Source organism: Lepidothrix coronata, unplaced genomic scaffold (genome assembly GCF_001604755.1).
Source record: "Lepidothrix coronata isolate B3197 unplaced genomic scaffold, Lepidothrix_coronata-1.0 Scaffold0, whole genome shotgun sequence".
Lineage (NCBI taxonomy): Eukaryota > Metazoa > Chordata > Aves > Passeriformes > Pipridae > Lepidothrix > Lepidothrix coronata.
The window spans coordinates 3555474-3576559 of NW_016690180.1; the positions used below are offsets into that span (position 1 = coordinate 3555474).

The 21086-nt window shown below is 38.4% G+C and overlaps 1 protein-coding gene across 23 annotated transcripts in view; it reads right to left on the reverse strand.

Moving 5' to 3' along the window:
- Positions 1-19534, reverse strand: part of PCM1 (pericentriolar material 1) — a 40634-nt gene extending 21100 nt beyond the window's left edge. For 8 of the 23 annotated variants that reach the window (XM_017804007.1, XM_017803988.1, XM_017803959.1 and 5 more), the window contains exons 1-16: positions 19429-19534; positions 15445-15577; positions 14639-14884; positions 13226-13498; positions 12510-12680; positions 12218-12334; positions 10778-10966; positions 8653-8830; positions 6206-6315; positions 5561-5777; positions 4141-4339; positions 3679-3858; positions 2807-2964; positions 2379-2593; positions 673-824; positions 462-591 (exon numbers count right to left, since the gene is read on the reverse strand). In XM_017804007.1, the coding sequence (XP_017659496.1) occupies positions 462-591; positions 673-824; positions 2379-2593; positions 2807-2964; positions 3679-3858; positions 4141-4339; positions 5561-5777; positions 6206-6315; positions 8653-8830; positions 10778-10966; positions 12218-12334; positions 12510-12680; positions 13226-13498; positions 14639-14884; positions 15445-15540 (2631 nt within the window). In that variant the 5' untranslated portion in view covers positions 15541-15577; positions 19429-19534. Of the gene's footprint in view, positions 1-461; positions 592-672; positions 825-2378; positions 2594-2806; positions 2965-3678; positions 3859-4140; positions 4340-5560; positions 5778-6205; positions 6316-8652; positions 8831-10777; positions 10967-12217; positions 12335-12509; positions 12681-13225; positions 13499-14638; positions 14885-15444; positions 15578-16466; positions 16520-19096; positions 19175-19428 lie in introns of those variants that run through there. The other 15 variants (XM_017804093.1, XM_017804052.1, XM_017804120.1 and 12 more) reach the window with 11 other exon arrangements.
- Positions 19535-21086: the final 1552 nt, after the last annotated feature.

A 21086-nucleotide genomic window follows, 5' to 3' on the forward strand; every position in this document is an offset into this window, starting at 1 on the left:
TTACTGCTCACTTCAGAGAAAGAAATTAATCTTCAAGGAGCATGAAAAACAGTACAGCACTGTACAGTTAAATTTAAATGCAAGAAAGTGTTGATCATGCTTACTGTTCTGAAATCACAGCAAATGATTACTAAGAGAAGTGAAGCAGCAGCGACTGGCAGGTATGGACAGACAAATTTCAGGCTAAAAATAAAATAGGTTCTCTATCTTTGAAGACTACATCAAGGCTTTTGAGGACAAACTACAGTGAAACTAAGAGCTTGATATAGCAATCACTGAGCAAGAACAGTGAATGACTTAAGCAGAACTCTTCTCTGGGTATAAAAGTCCACCTGCTTACAGTATACAAGTATTACCAATTTTAAATTTTTTCAAATTTTTATAGAGAAAAATGACCTGTAAGATATTTTATTTTTCGTTGCTCAACACCTTCAGAAAGCAAAGAAATACATTCTACCTACCTGAAGGTCAGGACAAGCTTTCTGTAACACTTGAATTTTTTCTTGAATTTCAATTAGTTTTCTTCTTTCTTCTTGTAACTGCTTAAGCTCCCGTTGCTGCTGCTGAAGTTTAGCTTCATAAAACTTCTCTCTGTATAAATAAGTTACCCACATGTTACTCAGCGAAAAGTTGTCTAAAGCATGACTACCATCCTTTGACAAAAAGGTTTACCTTGCTTTTTCATTTAGTCGTACATCTTTTTTTAACTTGTTGGTACTAGGTCGGACATTGTTTGGTTGTTGCTTTGTCTCTTCCATCTCACCCAACAAGTCACCAATATTAGATGCATTTGCAATTGTTCCTTGAGCTTCTGAATCATCATCCTGAAATAATGTCAGAAAGGCAGTTGGACTATTTTCAAGTTGACACAAAATGTAACTAGTTTAATTTGTCAAACTGATTTTTTCAAAACCAAGTAGTCTGAATAGCTTTACTTTTAGTTCAAATCATGAACTGAGAAGTTATCACCATGGCATCATGACTTTATGCTAAATTAATGAGAAAATTTAAAGCTATAAAGCTCACACTACTGAAACTTCCACTATAAATGCAAGATAATTTGTCTCATTCTGGATGCATAAACCATTTGCTTGTGACACAGTGGACAGAAACACACAAGCATATCAAGAAAGAAAGAGGGAGGCAAAGAGGAGCAGGAGACCAAGGTGAACAAATCTGCTTAATTACTGCAGTCATAAATTAAATATTAACAACTTAAAATAACAAAACTACTCCTGAAAATTAAATCTAAAATATTTTAGAGAAAGTCTTCTAGATGGTTCTCTACTCTGGGGTTTTTTTTGTTATTTCTCTACTTTCAGTCCTCAAATTGAAAATATGAAAGCTGTAGCCACTGCTGCTTTTGTTTTCTAGCATGATAATTCTTAATACAGACTGTTGAACAGGAGAGATCACCATCAGTGACCAAGTATGCCACAACTCACAGACCTACAGTACCTTCGCTGACCACATACAGATAAAAAAATCTTATAAATAAGAAGGAAAGACTGAACACGTGCCATTAATTAGGTTATTAAGGAACCTGTTGTATCATCTCTAATTCCAGCTTATACCACTGTACAGTTAACATCTCTATGGTGATGATATAATTTCTCAGATACTGAGAAATTTTTGATAGGAGTAAAATCTTGAAATAACAAAATGGCGTTTATACTGTTGCTGTTGTAAAACGTGCGTTCTAATTGAGATTGATTTTAAAATTCTCACATAAAGCTTTTACATTTGATACACCTACGTGTACTCAGTATGCAGATGTTACACTAGATGGTGCTCAAATATGAGCATTCTGTAGAGATATTATATCTGTGAAACTGTACTTCTATTTTTTAAAAGTTAGCATGAGATATTCTAAATTAAAAACAGTTCCAATTCATAATTGGCCCTCAAAACTCTAAAATAAACAAAAAACACTGCCCCCAGCCAAAACACCCCAACTCAAACATGTTGCAACATCCAAAGATTTTAATGAAAAACATTTCTCTTCACTGACTGAACAATGCCATAAAACCTACAGTTCAAAAACCTAAACCTGCTGAATACTCACTATCATCTTAAAAAGGTAGACCAAAATTATTTTTTAAAATCTTAGACTTCTTGTTTCATATTTTGTAATCCAGTGCTAAGGTTAAATATTAAGGCCATCCTTAGGTTAGCATCCCTCAAGAAAATTCCAAATTTGAACTTCAGAAGTACCATGCTTAAGTTCAGAAGAATTAAACAGTATCTCTTTTCCCCATCCTAAAAATAAGCATGTTAAATGTTACATTAAGCAGAGTATTTTTCCCTGTTAGAAGTTACACATTACATGAAATAATGAATGTTACATTTTTGTGTACAAGTTTATATTTATAAAATACCTGCACCATAGCAGCAAGGTTTTGTAACCGTCTAAGTTTCTGTTTTGCAGCTATAAGCCTATTGATCTTCTGCTCAAACTCAGCATCTCCAGCAGCATCACCCAGGCTGCTTCTGTGACTAGACACAGAATCTTCACTAGCTCTGTCTTCTTCCACTTCATCATCTTCACCTTGGGGTAGATCAAGGTCTTTGTCATTCTCCCTATTATGACAGTCTAAAAGCAGGGAGAGGAGAAAACAAAACAGTACCAAAGACACATTATTGAACCCCTGAAGCCCACTGAAACTACTGGATGTTAGAAAACTATCAGCTTAATGATTAGACTCTTGAACATTTTGCTCATCGAACAAGGTTCTCCCAGATTCTGCGCAGCCATCGACTTTATTTGCATTAAGATGTAAAATTAACAGAAGATTTTAGAACATACCTAGAGCAGAAGACATCTTTAGAGTCCTTATATTAGCAGCAGATCGGTTGTTTATTTCACAGTCTGTATTAAGATGTCTTCCATCTCTGTTATTAGTTCCACACTGTACATTTGAGTTGCTATTTATTTCACTCCAACTACTGATTCCTTGAGGGTTTCTAGGGTAAAATAAATTACTCATGTTAACTTTTTAAGAACTGATATGGATACAATTTTACTTCAGCCTTTTTTTACCTAGCTTTTATAGGAATGTGTCCCGACCACTAAAATAAAAAAACACAACCCCATATAAAATCAATCCAGACATTTGGAATTTTTCAATATTCATCTCTCCAACAGATTATCTTTTTAAAAATAATTAGAAGCAGCTATAAATTATTCCCTGCTAGAACTACAACAACACAAGAGACCTTCAAGTCCATGTCTGTATTATAAAAGCTTTATATGATTCATAGCTAAATGAGTATTCAGTTCTGCACAGTGAAGATCCTTGATGCACACAGTTGCCTTGTTAGACCATAGCTGTAAATATCTCTCTAAACTGAAGTTTGTTTTTACTCCAATTCCCTAGTCTAGGACTGTAACCTTCTAGTGGAATTCCATACAAATAATTCCACTCTTAAATCCAAAGGAATTAGGGATTTTTGAAGTCTCTTATTGAAGTGATTTTCTAAATGTTAACTCTAATCTACAAAAATAAGCTACCCAGGATGATTATTAAACAACTGTGTAACACAGCTACTTCATTTTAAAAATTGGCAATTTAATGTAAGCACAGATTTAAGTTATTTCTGGTTGACTGAAATAATGTACTGCAGGTTTCCTGAAGCAACAACTCAGCTACAAAGACTTAGGATGACAAAAAATACAACGACCTAATATTTGTAACAGGCTGTGGATCCTCATGTTCTGAATCACTTTCTGATTCTTCTGTTTCTTCCTCCTCCTTAGTGTTTTCATTTACAGCATCTGTCATCATATCAGATGTTTGCTCATAGTAGTGAACTAACTCACGTAACTCGTTCAGCCTCTTACGAACCTCATTTAGCTTCCTGAGGGGAAAAAAAGAGAATATTTTATATGCTTTGTCGTATTAATTGAATCTATGTAGAGTTAAAAAGTGCACATACAATTTAAAGTTCTTAAAGTTTGCCGCCAGTTTCCTAGCTGTAATACCCTTCTGTTTGAAGCTCTGAACTCATTTGATTGTCTTAGACCACTTACTAAAGAGTTTGTAGTACTAAATTAAGTAGATTAAAATATGGAAATGGTAAAGTAACAAATTACTCAAAATCACTAATGCACATTATGAAAAGAAATTAAAGAACTTTTACTGAAGCTTTTCTGTTGGATTTAGATTGTCATCCTCTTCACTCTCATTTTGAGAAACCAGGGAATCAGGAGGATAGGGAGCAGATGCCAGGCTATTTGGTTCTCCATTGACAACAGTTACTATGCCTACAGGACCAGAAGCAGCTGAAGTTGTACTTCTTTGATCAATACTCCTTTGAGGAGAACCTGAAGCAGGAAAAACTACAGGAAAGAAATACAGTTCACATGAACAATCTGCTTACCTGAATTATATTAAAATAACTACAGAAAATATTACCAACATACAAAACAGCAGTTAATAACTTTTATTAGAAAGATTAAAGCTTTTTTCTTAAGTTTCATGGCATGCAACGTCAATTGGCAGGGAGTAATAAGGTATCTGTTGCAAACAAGATTTCAGTTAGTCCCTTTTAGCTTTATCAAATGTCATAAGTGAAAGCTCTCATGCTGTGAATCTGCCCAAGGCATTCTTTTAAGGGTTTATTTAAAGCTGAATTGCTCTGGTTTTTTTTTAAATTAACATTTCAAAGTTGACAAAAACAAAAACCCTAGCAATTTTTTCACCTCTACTAAGCTCTTTTGTCCATATGCTGTGGAAAATAAACACGATGTTTGCTTCTCCCAGCTATACGAAATCATACCCAAGTACATTATATGCATTAAGTATGTGCAGAAAAATGGGGGTACAGTAGCGTAACTATTAAATCAGCATGTAGTCCTCCAGGTGCAGGCTTCCAGTGCCTCATTTCTTAATGTTAACCACAGCACACTGTGGTCACCTCTAAGAAGTTTCCAGCTACAGGATAAACCTCACCAGTACAGATGCATTTCTAGAAATAGAAAGTGAGAGTAGCAAGTAGCCCCACATCAAGACACTACGGAGAGGACAAAGCCATCTAAAAAACAGGTCCAAACCCTTGTCCATTCAGACAGTTAAGGTCCTCTGGAATGGCCTATGATTGAAGTCCTTGCGACCAGTACAGGAAAAAGCCTTTTGACAGTGGATAAGCAAACCCCATAATGCTGTAGAAGTACTAACATATGAAATGCTGAGTAAATAAATGCAGATGTACTGTGACAAAAATACAGAAAGTTCAAGTTCATATGGTAGTCTCCGCAAGCCAGACACATTACAGACAAGTCTTGAAGAAAAAAAACCCTATCATCACATCCTCACATTAGTCAGCTTTGATGTTATAAACCAAAGTGCCAGTAGAGAAGACACTTATCAACAGTTGTAGAGTTCTTCATTAAGACAGAAACTTATACAGTATTAAAAAACATTTACATTAATATTGCCCCAGCACAACTTTATCACCTGCACTTCATTAACCGATTGCAAGCTGAAAGACCATGTTACAAATATGCACATTAAAAAGGCTGTATTCTTGAAAACATACAATTCTGCCTATATTTACTTACAGGAGGAGTTATTTAGATGTTGGTCACGAAGAGTATGAAGTTCTCCCAATAGCTTGTCCATTTTTTGCTTTTTACCCTGCAACATTCGCATCTTGTTAAAAAGCTGTGCCTTCTCATCTGACTGGTGTTCAGACACCGAAGAGTTTCTGCTTTGTGAAATCTCTCTGGTAAGTGAAAGGCTTTCTGCTTGCCTTCTATTATCTGGCACAGATTGTGTCTAAAAAGAGTAACTTCATTTTATTCAGAGTACTATGAAAAAAGGTAAATAAATTCTAAGAAACAAAAAGCCCTCTTATGGGCTTGCTGGACTCAACACCAGAATCAACACCAAAACAAAGAACATCATAAAGGGAAATATATTGAAAACACTTTAATGATATATCAGTTATATACTGAGTTAATAATTTTACTGCAATACAGAAAATACTGCCCTGGACTTTCACAGAAACCTGCGAGACAAAGCATAGCTCAGTCAGCTAATAACCCTTAAGAATACAAAGATGCTGATTTTTCAAGTTTGGGGGAACTCTGATTGCTTCACTAGCAAATGCAGAGAAACGAGCAAGACACATTTAACTGCACTATTAAAAAGGTTAAGAAAAACTGATAATGGCAAAACTGATACAGTGCAGTCTAAGGACTGACCTGAGAATCATGAAGTCGGTTGTGAAAGCGCTGAATTAAGTCATTTAATTCTTCATTCAGTTCTGATGTAAGGCTTACTCCTGAAACACTGCCTGTAGTCTCTGTTACAACTGGGCATACAGAAAGAGGGGGAAATGTAAATACTTTTCCACAGCAACGAAATAAAGGCTTTTGGATGAAAATCTGTGGTTTAACATTAATATCCTGAAGTCTAAAAATACAGCACATATCTTTAACGCTGTGTCCTTTCCAGCAGCTTTACTGTTGGAAGATTACCTCCATTACGGAAATACTAACACGACAACTCAGAGCTGCTTTCTGAAGGACCATACAAAAGGACTTGTTAAGCTTGTTCCATGTTTTGCTAAAAAGGTCAGAGCAAAATGAAATCAACCAAGCTTCTAGGGCTGATAGAAACATTTTGTTAGTAATAAAATTTAGAAATTATTTAGTACAGCTAAACTAAGAACAGTACATGAAGTTTAATTTCCTTAAAATAATAAATTAACAGACACCAAGCTTTCACATTGGTATAAGTTGTAATCTTTACAGCCGCAAACAGAGTCTTGGGGCTTATCCTTCATAAAGCTTTATGAGAGGAATACAGTTAAAAGAAAGTCTTTTTTTCCCCTGCGTGGAAGTTCATATTCAAATACTACTTATCGAAGTGGCAGTTGACAGACCAAAATAACTCTTGCTTTTTCCCAAATATGAACCAACAGTTCGTAAGAAAAATAAAGCACAAATATTATTTATTTTCCCCCCAGATCATGATTTCATTACGTGCATAATAAAGTTTCACTGTTTTCAAAGTTAAAATGTTTACTTTGCCCTAAGTTGAATTTGAATATTAACATGTCCTACCCTATAGTTCTGGCACATGCTGCATTTTTAAGTCAGTTGACACAAATAGCAGTAAGAAACTGTTATTAAGAGTGATATAATAGAAATGTGAAACGAACTAACAAAAAAAACCCCTTCACCATAAAATTAAAAAAAAAGTTGTTCTAATTTATCACAAGTAATCCTTTTTTCTACCCACTCCTCAAGATGGAGCTTTGTATATTGCAGGAAAGCACAGAAAGCCGATTCCATTACAGGTCTACTACTGCAGACAGGAGAACAGTAACTTCCAAAAACCATTTAGGAAACAAGGAAACGTCTTTCAAAGACACTTGCTTCTCTTGCTCTTGTGGCAGCTTTCTAAAATCTCTCCACCCTAGTTACACTTTATTTCTTATAATCTATCAAATCAAGAACAGCAAAACAGGAAGAGGAGCTCATTAGAACAAGGAACCTCAAAAGGAGACTTTTACAAAAAAGTGTAGAAACCAATGCCTTATTTGTACAAATGAATATATTTTAAATACAAAAATTAACTGCAGCAAGAACTACTATCCTATATACCCTCTAATCAAGCCTAATCTTATAGGGAAGAATCAGAACACTAACGCAGACTGAATCTGAACTCGCTCAGTGCAAAATTGTCATTCCCTATAACGGCACACATAACTGTAGCCCATTTCAAAAGAAAAACAAACAGGATTTTGGGAGGGGTTGGGGGGGGCCAGGACAAGTTTCCAACAAATGAAAATTCACGTATCAACAGTGCACAAAACAAGAACAACTGTCTTCCTTTTAAGACTGAGCCTTTTAAAAAACAACTCTGCTGACAACCTCTAAACAGATATCAAGAAGTCGCCTCTGTCCCAAAGATAACTTTGAAAAGCTGGGAATATATGAAAACAAATTAGCAGAATGCTTTTAAACTAAAGGTTATAACAATGATGGTGCTTAATTATCAGAATCGTGCTCTCACTGTACATGCCATAGAATTCCAGAGTTCTGGTTTCACATCTACTTATGTGACTACTTTAGCAACTCTCTCCTTTCTTTTATCAAATAAACCATTAGTCTACTAATGGCTATTAAACTGTCAAGCAACCAGCCAGCAAAAAAACCCCCAAAATTCTACAAAAAGCAAATTAAACCTTAAACTACTAACTGCCTATAGACAGAAGGATGTAGAGAGACACATTTTACCCCCCACTCCGATTCTTTTCTTCAAAGCCCTAGCACAGCGATGGAGACAAGTGGCAGGCTTCTAATCTGACTGGTATTGGCAGCAGTCAATTCTTGGGTGAAAAATCTCACAATTTTAGGATTTTACAGTAAACCAAAGTAATCAGCTGTGTGTTTTTTAAATGACACATCATTTTACAATGTTACATTGTCAGTTCTTTTCAGAAATAGAAGCCTCCCAGTAAAATTTTTAAGAAGTGTATTACAGTGAGGTACTAAGATTTTCCATCACATTTTGTTAGAAAATAATGTTCATAAATGATAACTGTATTACAAAAAGACTTTTTTAGTGTTTATTCCACAACTCCAGCTTTAATCATTTAGTCATGATAACATGGTATTAAAGACACCACAATTCCACATACCAGAATCATCCAGGACAGCAATGGCTTGCTCTGCTTTATGCTGCAAAGCAAGAAGAGCTGCCTGTCTCCCTTGAAGAGCCTTCAACTGCTCCTGCTGTTGTAGCATCCTTTTCAATAAATCATGCTGCTTTTTCAAGTTCTCCAACTCCTCTTTAGCTTCCTGTTGAGGATCTCTGGCCTGCAAATAGAGAGGAACTTTACCATAACCACGACAATTTATTTGCTGAGTAAGAGAAATAGTAGTGTCAAAACAAGCACAACTTGCATAGGAATAAACAGCCAGTTTGTGTAAAAAGGTGAAAATTAAACAGCTTCACCCTTCCAGTAGTCCTCTATCTTTAAAAAATTTTAGACATTCAATAGGGAGAAGCCTGTACCACCAAGACATGCTTATCACTCCCGGGGGTTTAAGTTTTCTTTAGAAATCCAGTCAGCTGACCTAATGTCCCAAAGACATCCCTCTGACTTTTAAATCATATAAGAGGGTGTTAACCTGTAAGACTGGTAAAGGTAAGCAAGATAAGACATTGTACCATGGAACTACATAAAAGATCTCAATTGATTCACTGGCCTAAAATCTCTAAATTTTCAGCAGAATGTTTTAGGCAGTTGCTCTTCTCTCACCTATGTGTTTAGCTTTGTATGCTGTATTTATAGCATTGATGCTAGAACAGACCAGATTTATGTAAACCAATTGCAAAACAAAAACCTGCACAGAATCCCCTCTGTGTTACGTTTTCAAACACACGGAAAACAGATCTGAAACAATGGAAGCATGCTGAGCAGTTAAAATATACTAGAAGTTATTTTCCTCATCCTATCCTAATTAAGAGCTGAAGATTTGCATCAAAACTGTTACTCAAGGATTGCCAGCCAATGAAGTATTTTAATTAACTATTTTAATAATGAGGCATCCAGTTAAGATCCTGATCCTGTTTGAAGCTGGATTATTGCACTATGCAGATGAAATCATGGAAAAAATTGCCTCCTTTTTATTAGCAGCCAACAAGTACCTAAGAAGAACACTACTAACTTAAAAGCATAATCTTCTACCCACACAGTGCTAATTCCTGAAGTAGAAAATTCAGTTCAAATATTCTGCATCAAATAGAATATTCCTGCAGAATAAGAGCAGGCATTTTATTAACTAGTTTTGGGTATCAAGGAATGCTCAACTTTCCATCAGAGAAAACAGAAAAATACCAGAACTCTAAACTTCTGCAAGTATCACTAAAAGATGCACTGCAACTGGCACTGATCATTTCTGTTAAACTTCTATCTTTTATACAGAAAGCAGAGACAAAATAGATCACACAATGGAATCAGCAGGAAGGAACAAGAGGAAGAAAGGGAAAAAGGGGATGTGTCTCAGTCTCGCTCCCCTAGTAAATAATCCAAGTTTTATTTAAAGTACCAGATTTGCTTAAGTTCATTAAAATCGAGTAACAAATTTTTCAAACTTAGTTCTAACCTTGGACTAGTAAGCTTGATAAAACTTTTAAGCCTTTTATTTTAGGGGAAAAAAATAAAAAGACTTTTTTTAATTAAATCAGAGCAAAGGAAAAGCCATAGAAAAGTTGGTAACAAGTAACAAAGCAAGTTTTAGACTCCATGCTCCTTAAGTCTTCCCTCTTCCAACCAAATATTTATATAAACAGCTATACAAAAACATTGTGGAACAAGCTAAGGCTACTACTCTCTAATTTATTTTCTCTACATGGTATTAGCTTAAATTTGCATCGGCAAACTATTGGCATAACCATGAAAAGTGTCTGAAAGTCACATTTATAATATGTTTTCCCCAAAAAAGGAACAACAAAACCGGAAGGATCATCTACATAAAATCACAGCACCTGCTGTACAGAGTTACATCCATGCTAACTGTCAGTGTTAACAAGTTTCTGTCGATGCTAACAATTAGGAAGAAAAAGTTGTCAAACATATCTATTTAGAATAAAAAAACTCAAGGCAATGAAAAGACAGCTGGATACACATAAGCAGTCCAGTGGTAACATTTACTGTAAGTAACAAATACATTTAAAGCAATTAATAAAGGAGATAAGGGGAGAGGGAAGACTAGCCTGTATAAACCCTATTTGAGGTTAAAATAACATTGTGAATATACCTTTGAAAGCAATCCATGTTCCTGGCTATTAATCCCACAGGGCCAGATTTCCCTGTCATTCAGAGCAGCTCTGTCACTTTTCCCTTTAGGGCTTGTTGTAACATCAATGTCTGTAACCTGTTCCTGTGAAGCTGAATTCCCTAGTTTGTCCTCAATGCGGGGCCGAATGCTCAAGCTAAAAGATACCTCCTTCATTAAACCGTTTAGTATGTTAGATTTTGAAAATATGCTCCAACTTAGCATGCATTTTTTAGTTACAAACCTACTGCTTTATCTTGTCAAATAATGAAAACTAATATCAAATAAGATCTACTAAAGGGTGAAGACATTTTTAGTCATTCTTAGAATTTGCATAAGGCTCCATATAGCAATCAATGTTCTATGACCAGAAGTATGCACTCTACACGTAACATACTCAAGCTGCATGTAAAGAGAATTTAGATGCAAAATGAAGAGCCAAACAAAAACCAAATCGCATTTTGCAAATATGAAGAAAAACACAAGTTTACGTGATTTCTTCTCAGAAAACGTACTGGTCTTTTTCTGCATTTTCCAATTTTTTTTTTTAAGTTAAAAGTGCATCTTCCACGTGTATAATTTTATTTCTTTAAAGGGACAGAAAGAGTTCTTATAAAACAAAAAATAATTACAAAAGCTTCTTAATGTTTTAACAGTTTTACTTCCAAGCACATAAATTCTCCTCATCCGCAGAACATTCTCTGTACTAACTGGCCAAAGAGAGCACCTGTTCTATAGTACTTTTTCTCAGTATAATAGTAAAGGAAGAAGCAAAACTTAAGTTATTAAAATGCTTTTGTATCTACTACAAGAAATGTTTACCACGTTAAAAAAAAAAAGCTTTTAAAAATAGAAAGGAATATTGACTGTTTATCTCAGCACTAAATTCACAACAGATTTTTTAAAAAGTGCCCATCTTGCCAAAAAATGAGAGAAACTTCTGTGCTAGGTCAATACTTCTATCATATCACTAGAAAGATACTTGGACAATGGCCCACTAATGACTCATTTCTAACCCTCTCCTGATCCAAAACCAGATAATTTCCCCTAGTAACAGAAACAAACTTATAGATGAAAAATTGCATAGAAAAATATTCTTTCCTACATCAAGCCAGTGAATGCTCTGCCAAAGTACACGTTTAACCCTTTGTTGTACTTTGAAGAATAAAGATTTTTAAAAAACCTTCATTTCTTGATTAAAAAGAAAAAAAAATCTTTATAATTTTGCTGTGACAGAATCATTACTTTTTTTTCCCATATTAAAAAAAAATTAAATCAACACATGCACAAACACCTCCTGAACAGAGTGCTTGGGATTTACCATTTTTTAATCGAACTGCAGATTATGACACTATCATATCCATGACAAAACCAAAATAAAGCCTTCATTTCTAGCACCTTAATTACTAAAAGGCAGCTTACCGTGGTATCTGAAGCCTCAGACCGCACATCAATGTTTAGCGATGTGCTCTCACCTACAGAACCAGATCCCACAGCTGAATCTATAGTCCGAACATCATCCTCCTCATTTTCTCTAGCCTGAAACATTTCATTGGCATAAATCAAAAGCTATATAAGGGGGCAGTAAAAATGAATTATGGAAGGTACTGCATACCAAAACCAACACCCCCAGTGCCACCATCAAAACATCAATGGTCAACTCCGAAAAAAAGCTTACAATGCAGAAACAGATACATTATGTTCTCAAACTTACAAGTATCTTTTGCAAAAATTTCAGATAGGATTTCTCCTGCTCTTTAAGGTCACCTATAAGGTGTGATAAACGCTCAACATTGGCCGATCTTTCATTTTTCTCTACAAGATCATCCCGCATGGAGCTGGCCTTAGCAATATAGTCGCGAATTTGAACTAGTCTGCTCACAATCTGTAAAGACACTGAAGTTACTGAATGCATTCAGCTACAGCTTCAACGTATTTAATACACAAGACATGGTGATAGCAATAGCAAAGGAGTAATTGAAGGGGGAGACACACTAATACTTGCAATCCTACAAGCACACTTCCAAAAGCAGTTAAAAGTCAACAGCTTTTATAAGGGTAGATTTACGCACACGAGAAGCTGCAAGGCTGAAGCACAGGGCTTCTAGTCAACATAGGCCAAAACAGAAACGAGCTCATCAGCACGGGAAAATATTGAACTGTGAGAGTATTTTCTGGAACCTTATTAAAGGGAGCCAACCTCTAAGATGAAAATTAATACCGCTACTGTTACTAATAAGTGGATTTCTAAAGAACAATAGATGATTAAGTTTGCTTTCACATTTTCTTCAAGCTGCCTTTCAGAACAGTAGGAAGTTAAGTATTTCCAATAAAGATTTATAGTTTTAAGAAATTTAGAAAGATGCACTGAAAATTAAGAGAGACATATATATACCAATATCCTGTAGACTCTATAGGCCATGTAAATACCTGGCTACTATCCATCACTTGTTCTCCCCTTCCATCTTCTTGAGTAGAGACTTGACAATTTTGCAAGAAATCCTTGCTCAGAGCAGTTCCAAACAACTCTTTACACTGCTCTGAAACCCCACTTTCCTTTTTCTGGGAACCTGAGGCAGGATCTTTGCTTTTGTTAGTGTTAATCTGCATTGACAGGAAGTTGAATGGTTTTTTGCTTTCATTAAGTTGACGTTTGTTGTTAGCAGCCGTTGCCCTGCCTTGAGAGTCACTTCCAATGCTTCTCTATATAAAAACAAAAGAAAGAACAATTGCTTTATTATTTTCATTCAATATGTTCTCAACACTGATTAATTTCACTGGTTAAATTAATATTTCTGCAGTATTATTAGACTCATTTTAAAGTTACCTAATTAGTAACCGACCAGCCAAAAGTTAGAGAAAGACAGTGCTGGTGATTTTTGCCATATAGTTTTCAGAAAGCAAGCCCATCCTCCCAGAATAGATGAGAAGCAAAAAGGTTCTGCAGTTCCTCAGAATTTAGTTACTCATTCTTGTTGTGGCCTCCATCCTTACCATAGTGAAAGGCATTCTACTTCTCCAGATACATTTGAGAAAGTAACAATAATAAAAAAAATCAACATATTCCCCTGCAGGATATGATACCTCATAACTTCAGCTTTCTTTAGAACCTTCTGAATAGCAACATGCTGCCATAACATACAGCTGAGGAGGAAGTTATACCCAGCCTTTATATTCTAAGTCAACACAATGAATCACACCTAAAAGAATCTTCACTATCCAAAGAAGTTAGCAACAACCTTTGGGAAAGATGAACCAGCCTCTGTTCTGAAACTGTTTGCACAAATTTATGCCTTGTTACTTAAGAATTAATCCCTCGTACTTTTCATTGTTTTGGACAAGAGAAGGATGAATGTGCCATATTCCCAAAAAAAGAAGTTATGGCTCGACAATTTGTGCCACAAAATTCTCAACGCTGTACTGAGGAGCAGTTTTTAATGATACTTCTCTGTTTAATCCACAAGGCTAATAATGTTCAGAATCACAAACCGGCACTTTCAAGAACAGACTTTCAAAATAAGGTAACAGATGTTTCAAGTGGCAGACAAGTACCATGAGTAAGAACTACTAATCTGAGGACACAGGAATTAGTTAACGGCTGAGACTAAGAGAGTGAAGATAGCTAGCATACTCTTAAACATAGGAAAGCCATGGTCCCAGACTTTCCCTAATTTTTTCAAGTTCAAAACCAGAATTTTGATTTGGCTCTCACGGTGTCTATAAGACCTTTTTTTTTTTACCTTAATCACTTATGAAAGGTTTTCCTCAAATGTCACATTATTAAGAGATAACTGAATAAATTCTGTAGTCACATTTTGGGTGAGAGCTAGTATTCACACAAACCTGATCCAGATCACTGAAGTTTATTCTTTGTTTAAGCCTTTCTAGTTCAGCCTGCTCTGGAACAGACATCTGGGTCATGTACCGAGCATGAGGAAAACTATGAGGAGTTCTGGCCTTCCGTCGTCCCATTCCAGGTGAGGATTCTGGAGATATATCATTAGTAAGCCTTGTTTCAGCTTCCCCACTAAGCTTTTTCTTGTTTTTTTCTGAAGATCTGTTTGCCTTCTTCTGTTGACTTCCCCAGTCCTTAAGGGGAAGGACAGAGAAGAAAAAAAGTCATATTTGTTATACACACAGACAAAAAGTAAATTATTTCATCCAGTGATGTAGAGTTTACTTCCATTTTAGAAGTAAAAATAGTAACCAATATCAAAATACGTTTTCTGGAGCAAATGTCACTTTACAAATAAAATTTTCTCCACTGCATAATTAAAAATAGCTTCTCGGGAAATCTGAAATTAATTTTATCCTAAAATGCATGAAATTAATTTCAAATGAAGCTAAAATCGTATTTTTCTTCTTTGCTGAGGACTCTGACTTCAGGAGCTTAGAACTTTCTAAGTTACAGTTTTCACTTTCATGACACCTACAACACTTTTGTGTCTAGCTACTTTATTTATCCAAAACACTTGCCATAAATTACACTCATCGTTTGCTTACATCTACCTCTGTTTTTGCAGATATTTACCTTAGAGCTGTACTGACAAGGCTTAGGGGGTTGCACTGTTACCTGCCAGTAACAGAATCTACCTGCTAATTCTAATGTACAGCATCAAACGGCGAGAGCAAGACAAGAATAATGATACCGTGTTGTTCAACCGGTCATCGAGGCTCTCATTGCTCCAGCTGGGCAAGTCCTGATCATTCACGCCTTCTTCAAAGGGACCACCTCCTGTTGCCATGGCAAGCGATCAATAAAAACAATCTAAAAGAAACAATCTAAAAAAAATGTGCTGTATTAAAATCAGTTTACATACAATATTTTAAAGATTCATAATCTGAGATGACAACTACATGTTAATTATAAAATGCAAACACAAGGCTGTTTTAGGAAACTAAACTCTCCATTTACTAAACTGTGTTACTAGAAATGTATCAATGAGAACACAGAAACTGGCATGAAAAAATAAACAAGAAATAGTTGTGGGTTGGGAGGTTTTTTACCTTTGTTTTTTTAATCTGTTCTACAAAAGAAACTTTTTCTTTGGGAGGCTCTTAATTGCCCTCACTTTAAAACAAATGATACAGTGCTCAGAAAGACTGCTTTGTAATTCATAAGGCCTACATTTTCTAGTCCAGGGTGATGTCTATTTGATACAATGAGTGACTCTGGAGACGTAGTACATCAAACTTTCACATTCATTTAACACTGATGTGTTAAAATGTGTGACATTTTAACAGTGTGTGACAGTACTCTGTGACACGACAGAGTACTGAATGGCACATTCGATAAAATATGAGGAAAACAGACATCAGTAAAAGGATTTTTACTTTATTTACCACACATTAAGCTCTTTAAGCAGTCAATGCTGTGACACATTATGCTTTCTACCAAAATCAAACAAAATAATGTGGATTTCCTAGAGCTTTGCTGCTCTTTAACAGTGTCATTCTGTGCAGTATGAAGCAACCTAAATGTAAAGTTTTCATTTTCGCTTCTAGTTTTGACATTAGAAATAAAAAAAGTCGTTAAAGTTGAAAGATCAGGAAAAAGTATTCCTTTATGGTAATAAAACTAGATTAGCCTGTTCAAAAAGGTGAAGAACACACAACTATATACACTAAGTGCTGCTAGTACAATTCCACTGCACAAAGCTACAAACTTTACCTATGAAGTACTGTTACAGATGCAGAAGAAAAACAGTCTTGCAGAGATTTAATTTTTCCAGCTAGTTTTCACTGCTGTGTTAGGGCATGAGCCAAGCTTTATTTTTAACTGAAAAAAAAAATCAAAAAGGACAACTTATTTCTCAAAATTTTGCTGCAGCCTATCTGCTATTAATTTTCACAGAGTGCAGGTGACGAAATCACCTGAAACTCAAGATTAAGAAGTATCTAAGAAGTTCATTGGGGTTTTTTAATATCAATTCTAAAAAGGAAAACAGATTAATCCTGAACTAAGTCTAAAAGCTGTGCTAATACACCTATCTTGCTTAGGTACAGGATTCAATCAAAATCACACAACACAGCCCTCTCAGTAGGCACACCTGCACAAGGCAGTATTTCTGTGCAAACACAGCCTATTACTAAACCATAAAGGAAATGGGATCTACCAGGTGTGCTCATTGTATCATAACCGCATCTCCACTCACCTTAACACTTAGGATTAACTCAGCTTCTCTATCTCACAAGCAGAATCATAACACAGGTACAACCCAGTGCCTGCTACTTTGGGAACTTTGCCCAACTGTCCCTGCACATTAATTCATACTCCCTTCCTCGTCCCATAAACAAATGCATAGTTACCAGTTTAAAACGAGCTGTGCTTTTAAAGAACTTTCCTCAGCTACAGATAAACTGTTCAGCTTTGTAAATGTGCGAGACCCAACATCTCAACAGACACTGTATCCTGACCTATGTCACTAAGCATAATGAGGAAGATTAGAGGCCATCTGGGTTTACAGTCCAATTCAGTAAGCTGTTTCCTCATCATCATGTTATATAATTCTACTAAAACCATCACAAAAGTAGTTTTTCCCTACCTTCCACTGTAAAAAGAAGTGGTAGTAGTCATGTTTACATAACACAAGTAACTACTCACATTTATTTCTTTTAAAACTTTCACAAAAGCTGTCCTCACCTATTTTTGCTGTAGAAGTCTCTCATTACCTCTGAAGTAAGTTCACTGCCCCACATGGAATATTCTGAATAATACTCTCAAACAAGGAGTCTAGGTATACACCAATACACCTTGATAAATACAGGTCAAAAATAACAATAACCTGATAATTTCCAGACAGTAGAATTTAAAGTCTTCTACCAGAACTGTGGCCCTTCCAAAGAGCAAATTTTAAACTTTCATAGTATGGGCTTTGATATTTCCAGATAAAGTGAATTTAAGATCCGAGAGCTCTGCTAGTATTTTATCCCTTTAACTCAGTTAAAAAACACAAAGAGGTTCAGCCAGCTTTTTTCTTAGAAATGAAACTCTCTCATCTGAAGCTGCATTTTCTTCCTCCACACATACATTTCATCAATTTGCATTTTTGCTTAGTTTTCATTTTACCAGCTACTTCCACAAGAAATCCTCTTCTAAAAGCTTTGGTACCTTACCATTATCTATTTCTGCATCCAGCAACCATTGCCAATTTTAGCTTCTTGCATATCACAGAATCTGTATAAAAGCTCTATTTGAGCATGTCAATACTGCCTTACAACATTTACACAGACTTGTGGAAAAATAAAAAGGACTTTAAAGTAGATTTTCTACAGAAAAAATAACTTAAGATAACATGTAGGATTATAGGCAAAACATATTTTGTACATATGCAAATTGCTCAGAAGAACTACTACTAAACGTGCTAGCAAAACAAAGGTATGTATTTTAAAATGCTTTTTATTCTACAGCAGAGTTGTTCTTGAGATTATTTTTCCTACAGCACTCATGTGAACTGCAAGAGCTCTTTAAAGCACCAAATCCTGCACAGAGAAAACTTCTGAAAATAAAGAAATTACCGGAAAGCAAAAAGTCACAAAAAGCCATGACAGCGCCATAAAGGCTAAAAGTGGGACTAAATATTTCTTTTTAATTTTAGTTTTTTAAGACGTGCGCTCCTCATTGTGCATTAACTCATTAAATGCCAACCACACAGTACCATCGCACAGGTGCAGTCAACAGAGCAAGTCCCCTCCTGTCGCACCACTCACAAGCCGCACACTCACACACCCGGACCGGGGACGGCGTGCCCGGGACTTCCAGCGCCGGAGCCTTCCAGCAGGCTCTGTCGTCCCGACCTGCTCCGATCTCCCGGCGGGCCCCGAGCCCACGCCCGACAGGTCCTGTCGCCGCCCGCGGGGCCGGCGGAGCGAGCGCTGCCCCGGCGGTTGTGCCGGCCCAGCCGCTGCCTGAGGCGGCCGAGGCGCTCCCGGCCCGGGGGCGGCGAGCGCAGACCCCGGTCCCTCGCGGCGCAAAAGCCGGACCAAGGGCGGGTGTGTGGGCGGGCTCTGCCCAAGGCGCCTCCGCAGGCCCGGACGCGGCGGCGTCTCCTTGGAGAGCGGGTAGCGCGCCCTGCCCTGGCGGGGGGCGCGGCCCGCACATCGCGCCGGCACCGCACAGCTCCCCCTTACCCTGGACCTGTCCCCGAGCCCAATGCCCGCTCCCCACAGCCCACACCCGCGGGCCGGGCCGGGCCGGGCCGGGCCGGGCCGCTCTACCCCGCCGCCCCGGCGCGGCCCCCGCTGCCACAAGGGGAAGGGACGGGGAAGGGGCAGCTCGGGGGACAGGAGAGGGTGGCTCACCCCGCGCCGAGCCGGTCACCCGGCCTGGCTTCTCCTCCGCCGCCGGTCGCCACTCGCGTGGTCTGGGCTGCCCGGACGAGCGTTCCGCCTGCGGGCAGCGGAGGAGCGGCGCGGCCTCGCCTCGCCCGGCGCGGCAGGACACCGCTGGCGGAGCAGCTCACAGCTCCCCTGCCTCAGCTACCACCGCCATCTTGGCCGCCGCTCCGCCAGGACGCGAGGGGTGGTGCCTGGCGCAGGGATACACAGACAGACACACACGCAGACACACAGACACAGAGAGATACACAGACACAGAGAAACACACGCACGCACAGAGACACACGCACTGTTACCTGGTAACCTCCGCCCGCCGAGGCCCGTCCACGCTGTGCAGGCGCCGCCCGGCCCGGACGGAGAGACGGCCCTTCCCGCGCGCCGGCCGAGGATTTCCCGCTCAACCGCCGGGTGTGCCGGCCGAAACTTCAACTCCCAGAGGGCACTGCGCGAGGCGCGGCCGCCCGGCCGACGGCGATGCTTCCTGGGAGTGGTAGTTTTCCCGTCAGGGCAACGGCCCGCCCTCGGCAGGGATGCCGGGTCTGCTCCTTACCTGAATGTCCTCAGGAAGGTTGAGGTATTCAAAACAGGATGCTCTCTTGTGGTGATGCCGCCTGCTAATACCTTTGCCGCTTAGACTCCGGTCCGCCGTTGAACACAAACTTCGCCCCAGTCTGTGCCTTAGGATTGCTATATCTTCACAGAAGAGTTCAAACAATCTTTGCATCACCACGGGGCACCATTTACGGCGGATTAGTGGGATTTGGGGAGACCTCCAGGCCTTAGGATGCTGGCCCCATAACCTGCGAGGTGAATGCCCTTCCCCCCGCCCCTGCACGTGGCCCGGCGACCCCGCAAGGAGCACACACGGACCACCAGGGAGGGACTGACGGAAGAGAAAGTTTATTGTGGGGTTGGGGTTTATAAGGCTTTTAGGAGGGTCAAAAGGGGACCAATCACAAGGTCAGGGTCACACAGAAAAAACCATCAGGTAAAGGGTCAACAACCAATAGAAAGGGGTTAACAAGGGACCAATGAGAAACACCTCAGGACACCTTCCCTGGACACCTTGTGTGAGACAATAGCTTCACAGGGGGTGTCGGGAAGAAGGAGACAGTGACACTGCAGAAAATACAAAAAGCCATTTTGAAGCATGTTTAAACCACAGTAAAAACTTCTGTCTCCATAATGTTTGAGCTGTTTTCCTCACCAATCCATCTCTGACAGGAGTTTTTCCATCCTGCATATGGCAAATCCATTGCCACAGTGACCACTTCTCTGGGGAGCTTGTTCCAGTGCCCAACCACCCACTGGGTGAAGAATCTTTTTCTAAAATCCAACCTAAATCTCCCCGACTCAACTTCAGGCAATTCCCTCAGGTCTTGTCACTGTTCCCCAGAGATCAGTGCCTGATCCTTCACCTCAGGAGGAAACTGCTGGTCCCTCAGGGGGCTGCAACTTGCATAACACACTCAGGACTTCTGTTTCAGTAAAGCTGGTATCTTCTATATTTCTTTCATTTTAGGGGATTGTCACTTGTCAGAATGGAAAAAACCATAATTTTCAGCATTTCCATTACACTGAGTTTCTAAAGCAGAAACATTAAATATTTACATTGGCCTCACAATTCATCCTGCTAGACAAACATTCTAATGGTACCACATGGAACTGTAGTTAGACCCCCATCTGTCCCACATTAGGATTTAGACTAATGTATTTTGCTCAAAAAAAAGACGATTCCTTTCCAATGACACATTAATCTATCTGTAGTTTAGAAAAGGAACTAAATGATTGGAAAACCTGTGAAATAAAGATGTTTCAATAAAAGTACTATTGTTCTCTCCACCAAATGCCCCCATATCAAAGGAATAGATCTGGACAACACAGAGTATGTGAAAAAGGTGAGCATAAGACTGCCTGTCATAGCAGCATCTTTCTCCCATTTCTCCCATGACCC